This window comes from Cyprinodon tularosa, unplaced genomic scaffold, assembly GCF_016077235.1.
Source record: "Cyprinodon tularosa strain WSP-4 unplaced genomic scaffold, ASM1607723v1 ctg8, whole genome shotgun sequence".
Classification (NCBI taxonomy): Eukaryota; Metazoa; Chordata; class Actinopteri; order Cyprinodontiformes; family Cyprinodontidae; genus Cyprinodon; species Cyprinodon tularosa.
Window position 1 is genome coordinate 961,149 of NW_024039562.1, and position 14,840 is coordinate 975,988.

The following is a 14,840-nucleotide window of genomic DNA, read 5'->3' on the forward strand; positions in this document are numbered from 1 at the left end:
ATGACAATTATCTTTATGAGTTTTAATGTGGTATTAGATTGGGACTGAACTCATCATGTTGACTTTGTTTTTCTCTAATCTGTGACAGAATTTTTTTTTTAACAGCAGTAAATATTTACTAAATATTCATTCTTAGAATTGTTTGTTTACATATTTTTTAAGTTTTGTTTTTCCAATTTCTTTATAAAGACAAATATGATAACTACTCTTGCTTTCCAGATTCATAAACCAGATTGAAACTGTTTACTTGATTTCAGAAGAAAAGGAACTTTACATATGTTTGTCCACAAACGTTCATATACATCATACAACAAAGTTACAGCGTCATCTCACCACTAAACCACATGATGAACATCATTTTCGGTGTGATCTTGTGGTCTCTGAAGAAGTTCAGCAAGAATGACAAAGGAAAGATGTTGATCGCTCGACCGAGAAGTACCAGGAACTATAAAGAGAAATGCAGCCACTTTCAATCCACTTAAACTCACAGCTTAATTTATGCAGACCTCTGTGACTTACAATGCACCAGATGACAAAGGATATTTCAAATTTATGTGGGAAGCTGAAGATGGAGAGGCCAAGAAAAGCAAACACACACGTCTCTGAGGAGAGAAGTTAAAAATAGTCAGAGAAAATGTCAAATGAAGAAAAAAAAGGGCACATCTAGGAAGCTAAGCAGGAAATTACTCACCACACATAAAGGCAACTGTGCGCAGAGTCTGCTGCATGAGGATTTGTGTGATCGGGGAAAGGTTGTGATGTGTGTAGTGAGACATAACAATCCCAGCAAACAGGATAGACATTATTCCTGGTGGGGGGAGGAGGCAAAAAATGAAGAATAACTGAATTCTTGCAGCTGCTTATATAAGCGGGATGACTTTTCATATCTGCACCCACCAGATAGTTTGATTCCCTCTGCCAGGCCATAGGGAATATATGCAAAGATGATCATCATACCAAACTCCAGCGATGGCGTCTTCCTCAGGTCAAAATGTTTTAGAAACTAGCAGCCGAGTTAAGGAATTTAAAACTACAATAGGGAAAACAGGTGTGCACCCAAAGCAAAGAGTAACACTTAGTTCATATTTCAGGATACAAGAGCTGAAATGAGTCCAGTCAGCGTTCCCAGAGCAGCGGAACCGAAAAACATTTTGAGGAAATACCCCAGCGCTTGAACAAATGTCTCCCAGCCTGTTACCATGGAGTTATCAGAGCTGGAAAAAAAGCCCTCTGCTGTGCTGAAAGACAGAAAAGGAGAAGCATTGATGGTGACAAAATTTACACTTAGCCTTGCAATGCCTCAGTCTGACAGTAGAGGGCAGTAAAATTCCACCACAAAGGCTGAGGGGAAAAGTGATGAGCGGATTAAAATGCTTGTAATCCAATTATGTTGGCTAAACAAAAAAGGATTATTTCACATAACCCTTTCATTCATTTCATGAAGTGGAAAATAATCAAATAAACCTGAATTCTATCTGAGCCACAATTTTTATCTTTATACATCAGCACTACATTAAAAATGGGCCTACATTTTCTCCCATTTGTTAAATTGTACTTCCAAGAAAGTCCTAAAATATGGAAAACCTATTTAGTAGGAAACTGGACATCGAAAAACCAAGCAGTGTCTCAAAGATTCTGGTTTAGCTGGATGTTTTTCATATCTATATAAAACTAACATTTTTTAAATCTTCCCCATACTAGCTGCCTTCGACTTCTTCTTAGCCCTTTTCTATTTCTAGTTCATTCATTTCAAAGAACAGTTCAAATAAATTGGTTGTACTGGAGAAGATTAAAAGAGGCCTGAAGAACTATTGATAAAAACAAGATAACAGGAACCTCTGAGTCACTAAAATCACATTTTAAACTAACTCGGGATAATGAAAGAAAGAAAAAAAGAATATATAATGTAAAGCTTTATATCTATTTTAAAAGTGTTAATCCTAAAAATAAAAAATACAGTTTGTTTTTTGTTTTTTTATTCCAACACAAATTATCCTAGATTTTTTTTATGGTAACGATTGATATACATTATTGGTTGGTTCAAATCTAACCATACTTAATAAAACAAACAGAAATAAAACGCCTTTGAATTAATAAGTCCTTTGTAATATTTACTATCAGGTTTCCGGGTAATGAGATCCGCTGCCCAGCTGCTGTAGACCAGCTTGTTTGACTGTAAAGTAGCTTTCTAAGAAAAGCCACCCAGTAAGGTGTTAGTAGCAAACAAACTACCAGGTCTGTTCAGCCCATCTATTATTAATGTTTTCATTTACTCTAAAGGGACACCCTTACTCACTCTTTAGATCAATTCCCATCATTAATCAACTGTGAGATCTGGCAGTTATTAAAGGAGCATGAAATCCAAGGACAGAGTGACGATGATGCCTGCAAATTGTAAATTCTTGGTTTCTATGAAACTCGTCTGACGAGTTTCTCTCCATGGCTCAGTGTTTACTGATAAAGTCTAAACAGTCTGAGTGCTCTGAGTAGGAACTCTAAACAGAGAAAACTTGTTACACGGGTATGCAAATCACTTTATCTCTAAATATCTTTTGAAAGCTAAATAGAAAATAAACAAATAGAAAAGCAATGGAAAACTGAATCTATGTGAGTCACAGATACTCTTTTGAACATTAAAGCAAATTAACTTTGTGCTGGTGACAATGTGGTTGAGTCAAAGTAGGGCTGTGTCAGGGAATTTTAATTAGCTTAATCTTTTGTTTTTAGAAGAGAAGATAATACAAGCCACAGTTCCTTCTTCTATCATTTCTTCCTGTAACAGTTTAATATGTAATCCTAAAGAACCAGATGGGGTTAACAAGGTCAATAAGAAAACCTGGACAACCTACGGTATGTTTGCGTTCACTGGATCCAAGCAAATACAAGATATTAGATTAGAACAAAACACAGTATCAGGTAAACGGCAGGTTGATTTTAAATAAACAGTTGACCTTAAAGTACTTCCTGCTGCAGGCCATCCAGAAAGGGCTTCTCAGGTGATGACTGTTAAATTAATCTTATCAGGATGTACAAGGATGTTACTGTTTTGACCAAGGTACAGTACGGTAATTAAACTTACCCCCATAAGAGTTTGCTCACATACGCAAAAAAAAAAGAACAATCATGTTAATAATTCACTCCTTCAGCTATGTGGTTTTGATTCATAGTCACTTGAAATGTTGCCGTTTCTAAATAACAGCAGCATGACGTAAAACAAAGCAACCAACACCTAAGCAACTTCCCGAAAGCAAGATGTAACCTCATTTAAAGTGAATGACAGGAGTGACGTCTGTAACCTGAACCATGTATGCTACATTAATTATTATAGGGTTAACCCTCTCCTAGAGCCTTGAGTAAATCAAATATTTTCTTTAAATATATAAAGCTGAAAAGTCTGTTCTTTCTTTGTTAAGTGTCTGTTACACCTCTATCTTCTTAACTGATATGGGACTTGACCTGGAATGGGTCATTCGGGCATATCAATATGCCTTTACATAAGCCTTTCCATTGCAGTCCTGGTTCTATGACTAATGGCTTTTTTTTCTAAAGGACAAACTCTTCTAAATCCTCAGGGATTGCCCCATTTTTACCTGCAGCCATATTCCCATAAACTCTCACCAGCTTTCTAGTCACTGTAAGAGAATAATCCTTCCAACTGCATGATGCTGCCAAAACCGTATTTCACTGTGCTGATGTCATACTGAAGGTAAAGTGCAGTGTTAGTTTTTGATAATAGATTATGTTTAGTACTTTTATCCCTGCACTGCTTGTGCTGAAGGACTGATTTTGACAGTGAAAATCAACAGATTCTGCTAAATGATCTCTGTAGCTCCTTTCAAATTACTAAGGATTTATTTGGCTGTTTTTTTTATTAGTTTTTGCTCAAACACCCTGTCCAATTATCTGGGCGGCCGCATCTTGATCAGTTTGCTTTTAGCCTAGTCTCTTTTTGGCCCACATAAAAGAATAAACCATAAGCAATCTAACCTCTGTATGAATATATCTGTTTGCTAGAGGTTTGGTAGAGACCTTGAGTAAACAAACCCAATAACCTAAATAAAGTGACTCACTAGTCAAGCCAGGGTGTGTGTCACTAGGTCAGGTATCCAGGCTTTGAACATTTTACAGATCAGAGTGAAACTACAAACCCACCAACACACTGGCTTCCATCTAAACATGGGGTGTGGCAAACAAGTAGGGATACATGATATCATAGGCAGGTTACAGGTATTGGCTGCAAGCAGCTTTAAAACTAATAATCAGTCTTTGGCCAATTCACTAATATAACTCACAGTTATAAAAGGCACTGTTTTAGTGAAAAACAGGCGACAATTACCCCTGCAGCTCCAGCTGGTAATCTGTACCCAGCTAGGCAGGTGTCTGCTACAAGAAAGATGTTTATGAAAGTTTCAGAGACGGGTGGATAAACTGCAATTTGTAATGACTGAACAAGACAGGACCAAAAAGTCAACTTAATTAAGCAGAGTTGACTCACATCTTGATTTCTCAAAGGTTCCAGAGATTACTCTTTATAATTTTTGCAGATGTAAACAAACCTAAGCAATAGAAACCTGTGACAACATGGCTGCATTAATATAGATAGGAAAAGCAAAATAAAAGAGTTTTGTGTGAATACTGAGAGACTCTTACTTGGTGAGGACGATAGAGACGGCGTCGTTCAGGATGCTCTCCCCAAACACCAGCATGTTGAGGACTGGGTCCACGTTGAGAGCATTAAATATGGCTATAGTTGCTACAGGGTCCACGGCTGAGATTAGAGATCCAAAGGCAAAGCTATGAGGTAGTGATGGGAATAAGAAAGAGGAGGTTACACCTTGATATATAACAAAGAAAAAAGAAAATGTAGGCTCAGACTGTTTCAAAAACATGTTTAGCAACTTCTAAGAATGCCAGAGTACAGATAAAGAAATCATTTGTTTTTGGATTGAACCCAGAAAGCAGGTATGATTTTTAAAATATTTGCAATTTAGGCTTCATGATGTACAAGAAAAGTTAAAATATTGCTAGCAAAACTGAAACAGAAAGAAGGAACCGAGTCAGAGCTGTTCTGGCACATCCATCAGCTCATTTGTGGTCAATGTCTGGATTTACTCTGCAAATTACATCCAACTGCATAGAGTAGGTTGTGACCAATCCTACAAAAAAGCATACAGACAGGAAGGCTAAAAAAAAATCTATCCTTACTGGCAAGGATGCGGAAAGGGCAAACACTGCGCCAGAATACACACCTTTGACTGAGCACCAAGAAAAACATTAAACAGCCCAGACTTCCAGAGGGTGTTTGTGTGAGTCGCATCTGACTGCTTACTTGGTCGTTTAAAAAAGACTTCATCTTACCATAGGCAGTTAATTTCAGTCAGGAACAAGATTATGAAACACCATTATGAAAAGACATTTAATGTCATTATAAAAACATATATTCCTGGTTTGCAGTGACACGTTTCCCACAGGAGTAGAAATCATTTTACAAAGAGCTGTTTTTTAATTCATTAAAAAACAACAACCTTACCTATCAGCCATGGTCATCTTATAAATCACATCAGCCTGTCAGAAAACATGAAAACACACAAAGACATGCTGAAACCAACCAAGGGAACATCAGAGTTTATTTATTCATTTTCAAAAATTAGACTCGTTAGCAGCTGCATGTCTTACCTGGCCAAGGAAATAGATGCCTCCACCGACTATAAAAGCGGATATAGCCGTACCAATTACAGCAAAGAGAGTGATGGAGCCAATGTTCTGGAAGAAGTTACCCTAAATACACACACACACACACACACAGATCAAATATTCATAAGATTAACAGTATGCAATGTCAAATAGCACTGTTATATAACATGTTGCCAGCATTAAAATAAAAAGAAAGCTGCAGTACAGGTATGAAAAGAACAAAAAATAAATCACTTTGAACACAGGAAACTGCTAGTGCCTTTAAAGCCCTGCGGTGACACACAGCTGCTCCTTCACACCCAAAACCTTCAACATTTTTTATTGCAGTAGTGGATTCTCACTCTAGAAAAACATTTCTTGATCTAATCTAAGACTAAAGCATCACTTTTAGGTGGCCAAAGCTAATCCTACATTTCAAAACCTTCTTAAGCCACAAAATGACTGAGGCCACACTTACTGTCACCCTAAAAAAGAAGACTATGAAAAATATATTTAACTACAATATCTGTTATGAATGTCATTAGTTTTTAAGAATGCTAAGTAATTATTTGATGACTGCCTGTTTTCTTAATTATACACTGTCTGCACTGTTGTCTTAGATCAAGAAGGTCCTGGGTTCGAATGTCAGCACTGGTGCCTTTTAGCATAGATTTGAAATGTTTTTTCTTGGTGGGAGTGCCATCTCAGGTAAACCAGCTTTCTCTCACAAGAACATGAATGTTAGAAAACTGGTTACTTTAAACTGAACTTAATTATCAGTATGTGTATGGCTCTCTGCCCTGTCTGTCTCCCTGTTACCCTTTGATGGACTGGTGTCCTGTCCGGGGTTTAACCAGTGGAGAAGGGGGTATCGACTGACAAATATAGAGCACATTTCAACTTTTTAAAAATGGGAAAAGCAACATTCAAAAATGCATTGGGATGGGGAAATAGGTCGGAAGATTAAAAAAGAAAAAGATCTCCAAAGCTTTCAGTAATAGAACTCCAGAGAAGAGCAGAGTTCAAACTTTTACAAATGTGTGATTAGTTGCAATGTGCCAGCTGGTTGTTTGGGCGGTAAGTCGGGGATAAAAACTATTTTTTTCTTATGATAAGACATGTAAAGTAATTTATAAAGTGTTGGTGTTTCAACTAAAGCCATAATTTTGTCAGCTGGTGCAAAGACTGTACTAGAAGTGCATCGATCCATTACCTATATGGTATATCAGCTTTAATAGTGACTAATTAGCTGAATCGAATATCGGATGAATGATGCTGATTCACCATTCTGATCCAGTCTTTTATTTATTTTTATTAATATTGTACACAGCAATCTACAGACAGTTTTATACAGCTGTTATACCTTATTTACATTTCAAAATGTTTGTTTGCCCTAAACTTTATATGGGCATGATATTTATTTTGTGTTGCTAATCTATACTTTATTTAGTGATGAATAATATTAAGCAAACCTCATTATGTGTTCATTAGTAACCTTTATTTTTTAAACCAAGTTTATGTCAAGCCTGATGCTTTCACTTACATGGCTTTTTAAGGTTTACGGTTCATTAACTGGACCGCTGCATCAGGTCTGTATTGGCTGATGTTCAGCAAAAGTTATTGGTATTGAATTAATATAAAAGAAAAATAAACCATAGATCTGACCATCTTAAGATTGAACTTATGAACAACAAACATCCTTGCTGTAGACCTTTCGTAAAACTTGGTGATCTCTGCCCTCCACCAGTTCTAGACCGGATTATTGCTTAAAAAGTAATTACCCGAAAATGCTCATCATACAGAAGCGTACATTTGTCCATGGTCAATATTATAATTAGATAGTAGGAAAAATGAGAAATAAAAAAAAAATTAGGATCAAGGATTCTATATCCTTAAAAATTGAAAAGTTACAGTACAAGCAAAGAAGGTAGAACATGTCGTTTTAAGGGAAGTCTGCCAGGAATTGTGTTTGAGATTTTGTTAAAATTATTTGTTGATGTTAAATCTTTTCACACCTCTGAATTATTGTTTTTAAATCTGTCTGAAATTACACCACTGCGTTGTTAATATCTCCCCCAGGGGTGTGGTGGGTGCTGCAAATATAAACATGGACATTGTTTGATTGCAATGGTTCAAGAACAGCAATCAGAGCTACGTATGGCTCCTAAAGTAGAGACACAGATAAGGTGGGGAATATAAATAATAACCCACAGAAACTAAGCACGCCCAACTGTATTGACTTTTAGTCACAAGGCAGCCCAGCCCAAAGCTTTTTAACGTATCATTCTTTGTGAGTAACGTGCCCATTCAGCAGGTTTCCTTCATTTTTTTCTTAGAGTCACCACTTTTTCCTGTGCAACTATGCCTTTTGGTGTTATAATGCTATATTCTGTTTGCAGAGGTTCAATCTGGAAACAAAAACAATCTGGAAACATTGTCACATATGTCACCATACCTTGTGTAAAGAGTATCCAGATTCAAATATTATTGGGGGGAGAATCAAGAGGAAAAACATGTTGGGTCGAAACATTTCTTCCTCCTTCAGGAAAAAAAAAAGCAAAAGGAGAAACATATTTAAAAATACAAACATTTCTTAAAGAGTATTTAGGCATCCAGATATGAGTTACATTCAAATCTAACTAGCAAACAAGCAAATATGAAAAATAAAAACTCTAAGTAGTTCTTAGCAGCCCTTTTATCTTATAAATCAGAGTCCAAAATGACTACATACACACATCAGCAACTGGACGGGGGGGGGATACCTGCCCGCCAACACATGGCTTCAACCTCCATTAGCAAAACAAACAATACAAAGGGGCTATACATTTCTAAACATATTTTCCATCTCTGAGTCTTTTATCCATTCACAAACACATACACAGCCACCCACAGATGTACACAGTATCCCAGTGACCTTAGCTATGTGATTTCTGCAGAATAATGAAATCATTGTTACTCCCAGTAAAACGGGCCTGCCGCCCAGATAAGGCTTTGGCATCATGCGCTATATGCTCTGGCTGCACGTGATGCACGTGTTTTCTGTAGCAGGGCCCTTTCCGTGCAAAACGCATCCTCGTAAGATAAAAAACCAAAAGAGGTTTTGCATGTAGCGGTTATCAATATTCTTTGATCAGGTGGAAGCTGACTTTGTTTTCCATCAGAGGAAGACAAAATGGCGAGTCAGTGTCCGCTGCAGCTGCTTAACAATCCCTCTTTGTTTCCTGAAAGTCAGTTTTGACAGCTGGTAGAGCCTGAATCTCAACCTCAGGAAGCCCATAAGCAGCTGGACATGACGAAAACCGCCTCTGCATTTCTAAAATAGTAGAGATGAAGTTGAAGCACTTTAATTCTGCTAAGATTTATTCCTTTGTAAGCTAAAAATCCTAAAGCAAACCTTTAAAAATCTTTTAACTGATATCAAAATTAAAAATAAGGTTTAAGGAGCTTATCGCGGCCATATTGCAAAAACTCTGACCAGAGCAGCATTGAAGGTTTTCTAATCTATACATTAAGGTAACACTGCTTTACAGATTATGGCTAATAAATGAAACAGAGGTAGAACATCAGAGTACATTGGACAGAACTCTCAAACACATCTTTATTTTCCACTTAAAGCACTCAGTAGCAGAGAATGTATACTGAGGTAAAAGGATAAGGTCTGACAGTTTGTCGACTAATAATGTATTCAAATTTCAGGAAAAGTAGGCCAACCATTGCTTCCAGGTTGGCAAATTCAATGTTCGTAACTTGACATTTATCTCCGCCAGAGCTCCGCCTTTCAGTCCAGCTTACTACCACGCATAGAAGAGGATGCGCCGTGCATGAACTGCAACTTGACATCTGCAGCTGCACTCCTGCTGCATGCATGGGTCCACATGTTTCCCTGTCACATACAGGAAAGTCCACTGGAGTGACGAATCAAACGCATAAAAACATCTTCTCAAATAAGCGCAGAAGATTGCGTTTTGGACATATATGTTTGACAAGCAAGAAAACCTAAATATTTCTATATTAAAATTCTTTATCAGATTTGGCTCTGTTAGGATTAACAATAAAAGTGAGACCAAATGGGGGAAGTAGATAAGTAGATAGCCTCTCACAAATGAGAGAAGAGTCTTAACATTTGTAAATATTTTACTATATCTTTTCATCAGACGACAATAAAGATATAATACTTTGATATGACGTAAAGTAGTCAGTGTACAGCTTGTATAACGGTGTTTCATTTCCTTTAATAGAGATTTAGGCTGTAAAGGCTGCTGTGGAGGGTTATTTTTAAGGGACAATAAAACTTAAACTGCCTACTTTATATTGTAACAAAGTGTGATATCTCCCTGTTGCCTCATAAAACAATCTAAGACATTAAGAAAAATGTGGGGGCTGTACTCACTTTGGTGCAATATAGTAATTGTGGAGCAGATGAAAAGGGATTCATGGTTCCCCTTTTAAAAAAATATATAAATTCATAAAATATTTAATCATTTTTTATTCAATCTGCCAGGGGGATTTATTTGCAGACCCACCTTTTGTAGCAGAAATAGTTACTACTCCTTTGAGACATGCCTCTACCAGCTCTCCCTGCCACAGACTGAAATTTCTGCCTATTCTTCAATAGACCGATTGTTTAAATGCCATTAGACTGGTTATAGCGAATCCTCGAGGAAAAACCTTCTAGTCAATCCTTGGATTTTCAATTGGATTTATTTCTAAAGATAAGACCATAACTAAACCGTTCCATTAAAGCTCTGGCTTTACATTTAGGGTCACAGCACTGCCGCAGGGTCATTTGCAACCACTGGAGGATTAGCTTCCAGGATTACCCTCTATTTTGCCCTGTCTATTTTCTTATAATCTGCAATAAGCCTCATCCCTGATAAAGAGGACCACCCCCACAGCATCACGCTGCCTTGGCCATATTTGACCTTAGGCATATCAAATTTAGGAGGATGCACACTGTTAGTGGTAGTCATACAAAGTTTTCTTGCTTATGGGTGGAAAAAATAATAATAAATCGCTTGTTTGATATGTCCACTAAACAGCTTGTTGCAAACTACAAACCTAACTTGTTAAGATTTTTTTTTTAATTCTCTCTCTTTAAAGCAAACAATTTTTGCCATATTTAACAAATCCTCACTGCAGGTTTACACATTGGAGCTTTGGATCTTAGCAGCATCTCGTATATGAGGATAGAGAATAACTTACTATGTTTAGAGTTAGTGAGATGTTTAAATGAGATGCATATTACTTTTTCATAAACCAGCTACTTTAACTGATATTGCTCTGGATTTAATTGAATTAGATTTACATAATCTAAACTCAAATGCTCTCTACACAATCCAAATTTCTATTTTTGAAACGATTTCAAACGTAAATTAAATAAGAGGGTTGAATACTGCATATTATTAGATAAAAGAAAAGCACACTCTAGAAAAGGGAGATGAAATGGATAAACCCAGAAAGCATGAGGGTGGGTATATTCCTCAGATGTGCTGAGTCTGAGCTCAAAGTTACTGAAAAAAGATGAATGCCTAAAGATGAAGGACATGCAGTTAAAAGTGAGCTGAGAGATATCAGGAAAAAAAAAAAAGGGACCATAGGAGAGAACATTGTTCAGAGTTGAGGGTCCCTGGAGGCTTGGCTTTGACAACCAGTGACATCACCACATGGGAAAAAGGCCCCTGAAACCACAATTAAAACTTGTCTCCATGTGTCACTCCCTCTCTCTTTTGCACTGTGGCGTGGGAGACATCTATTAAAAGTATGTGCTGCCCTTTGGGGCTAAAAACACACCAATGCAGCCACTGAGGAAAAATGATGAGCCTGTTTATCCCGGTACAGACGGTAGAACACAATAAAACCGGATGGAAAATTATTAGCAGGGGGTGTAAATATAATCACCTGTTTATCTTTGTCAGTTCTCTGCCTAGGAGATACATTGCTACTGGAAGGTTACTTTGTACCAGCGCTCTATTTCTCCCTCAATCTGTGTCAGAGCACAGGGGAAAAAGAAAAATAAAGAAATTGGCAGATGAGAGAAAAATGAAAGGAGTAAAAAGAACGAGAAGGGAGCATAGGCGGATGTTTCTGCTCGTCAGGAGGTTTTTCTTTAAAAACTGGCAAAAGAAAAGTGGTCATCTATTTGCAGCAATCAATTGAGAAGTTTTAAGCAAATTTGTTTTTCTATTTAGTCTCTCACCTGTAATTTTTTCTGTTAGTCAAACTTTCACTTGTTTAATAAAGCTACTCAGGTTCTAGTCCAGAATAAAATACAAGAACTCGTGTGACTCGTATCAACAAATCTTCTGGTTGCTCGAAAGATATTATGGTACAAATAAACACATTTGCTAATAATCTACAGCAGTGAAATAAAAAATGGGTCACTGAAGAGGCCCTTTTCAACATAAATATATTCAAGTATGTTCAAGTAATCCATGAAATGTAAATAAGAGCTGACATATTGTGCCCTTTGCACTTACCACCAAATCATATAGGGCCATGATAGATTGTTGGAGGGATGTGTTTGCATATATGCACCCTCTATGAACAATGGACAAATTTGTATGAAGGGTAAAGCATCTTGAACTAAACTATCCTTTTATCCTAATAGAATCTATCTGCTTTAGACAAAACTGAAAACTAATTTAGCTGCAGGTTACTATATTATATTTTTTAGTAAAACATTTCTACTAAAACAACAAAAAGAAAAAAAACATCTCCAAAACAACAAATACTAATCATGAATCTTGGCTTCAATGATGTCCGGGAAATTATAAGCAGTAATCTAAACTTCAAGATGTGATACAAGAGAACTAGACTTGTTGTCGACCAGACGCTAGTTGATCTTTATCAATCAGGAAACACTTTAAAGTAAACAGCTATGTGCTCATATTTACAGTCAGTGAGGGAACTATAAGTTTTAGAAACCTGGACCCAAGTTTAACTTAATCAGAGAAAGGAGGGCTACTAGATGTTACAAACCATCAGTATCACTGTTAGACATCTTCAGCAAATAGGTTGTTGGGGGGTCATCAAGGCACAGAAAATGGAATTAAATTCTTAAACTGATAACATGAGAAGACTTTTTTTCCTCCACTATTAGGAGATTCTCACTTAATTCTCACAATCGTGTTTTGCTCAGGAAATTGCTGACTTTGAAAGGAAAGACCCCACCAAGAATTTACTTCCATATCCACTCATGTACGTTAGTGTAGCTATAGCGATAACAGGAAGCTTCCGTATTAAGCATTCGTCAACTTGTGGAGAGAACCTGAAGGGACGTAAACATGGGCCAGTAGGGTAGCTCCGGAGCCGATGTTGTCAGAGGAGGAATTTAGCCAAATGTGTAAATACAAAAAGGCCTTTGGATCAAGCATGAGCAAGGAAAGAATCACACCCCGGGTGGACATTATAACCATCTTAGATCATGAAGGATTAGGAAATGTTGACAGCACACCAAAGCAGATAGACGAGGCCGTCCGTGTGGAACATTCTATTTATTTGACTTCCATTCTGTTGCTCAGGTGCATGTTTAGTAGTTTGTTGTTTTCCCTCAATGTAATAAAACACACATTTTTGTGCAAGTTGGATTGAGTCTCTAGTCGTAATGATTACAATAATAAAACAATAGTCAAAAATTAAGTTACCAAGAAATATTTTCTCTCATGCGGCAGCTACCTGCTAAACTCTAAATAATGTCACAGACTGCATCACACTGACACCACCAAACCAAAATCCTGCAGAGTTACACCTAATATATTTAATGCTCTGAACTTTCATATTGCTTATGGGGTTTTTTTGCACCATGTTTTTTCTTCCAAACTGTTTAAACTTGATCACTGCTGCACTTTAAGAAATGGAGATGTCATGAAAGCTGTTCAAAACAAAATGTCGTATTGTATGCACTCTGTGTACAAAAAATTACATTAAGAGTTGTCAGAGCCTAGTGGTGAGCAAATCGAAGATTGCAGCTGAATGTTTGCTGCCAACACTATGGTGAGGTTTGTCTGTTTATCTGGTTTCCTGCTTATCAGATTTATTATAGTGCCAGCATTATATGTAAGGTTCAGAATACAATTGGCAGGAAAGCCAAATCTAATTATATCAGTGTTTTATTAATTTAGCTTTAGTGTCAAAGGAACAAACCATAATAAAAGCCTTATTGGGCATAAAGGTCTTCAAACGGCACCAAGATAATTCAAATAGCTTACAGTACAAGTTCTGCTGATAAAAACGCAATAGCCTAAATGCTAAGTTCTTGTTGCATTTAGGCTGACTGATATAAATTGATACAGAAGATGCAGTCTCTTGGTGATGGAATGATAAAAATATAACAAAAATTGCAGCTAAAACTGCTACGAATAATAATGGAAACATGAATCCTCAAATAAATTTGATAACTGTGATTAACAGGGAATTTGGTACAATCTTTTGACTGTTGCATTTACAACAACTTTAGCAGCAGTTGTTTAATTTTGAAGGTGAGATATAGCTTAAAGACTTGGGCCAACCAAAAAACAGCTAAATATTTCTAAAATGTATCTTCTGCTTGCCACTATTTGGCAAAACTGGGCGAATCGGTTAAAGAAATGGTTAGAAATGCATGAAATTGAGATTGGGAGTTTACTGAAAAGAAAAGTTAATAACATTATTTTATATTTTCCTCACATACAATGCCTTGGAAAGGTTTTAGAATCTCTCTTTTCTGATCAGTACTTTTTAAATACAGACTTTTGTGACACAGACCAATACAACAGGGGTTTATGCATGAATGGGTAACTCTAATTTAATGCTTTTTAATGCTCTTAGAAATAATCGTAATGCCATCAACAAGTACCCATGACTTATATGTGTGTATATATATATATATATATATATATATATATATATATATATCCAAAGCCATTGTAATGCCACGGTAATCAAATTTAATGAATTTTAATGCCAATTAAGGCCTTAATTTAAAAAATAATAATTTAATGACTTTTAATGATTTTTAATGACCTGCGGAAACCCTGCACAAGCAACTGAAGAACCTTCAAATTAAGGAAAATGTTTTCAAACTTCAAATACATGTTGAGTGTAAATCATCCCGTTCATTCCAATTTTCCAAATACAATATAATTCAGTGCATTCAATTACTTAAAGGTATAGTGGAGAATGTTCTATTT

General features: G+C 36.5%; 1 protein-coding gene across 1 annotated transcript in view; it reads right to left on the minus strand.

The window, feature by feature from the left end:
- slc9a8 (solute carrier family 9 member 8) overlaps positions 1-14,840 on the minus strand; it is a 36,547-nt gene that overhangs the window by 9,099 nt on the left and 12,608 nt on the right. The window contains exons 5-13 of the mRNA XM_038271483.1: positions 8,129-8,212; positions 5,677-5,778; positions 5,531-5,565; positions 4,651-4,794; positions 1,097-1,238; positions 898-1,003; positions 692-808; positions 520-602; positions 334-445 (exon numbers count right to left, since the gene is read on the minus strand). Coding sequence (XP_038127411.1) covers positions 334-445; positions 520-602; positions 692-808; positions 898-1,003; positions 1,097-1,238; positions 4,651-4,794; positions 5,531-5,565; positions 5,677-5,778; positions 8,129-8,212 — 925 coding nt within the window. The remainder of the gene's footprint in view (positions 1-333; positions 446-519; positions 603-691; positions 809-897; positions 1,004-1,096; positions 1,239-4,650; positions 4,795-5,530; positions 5,566-5,676; positions 5,779-8,128; positions 8,213-14,840) is intronic.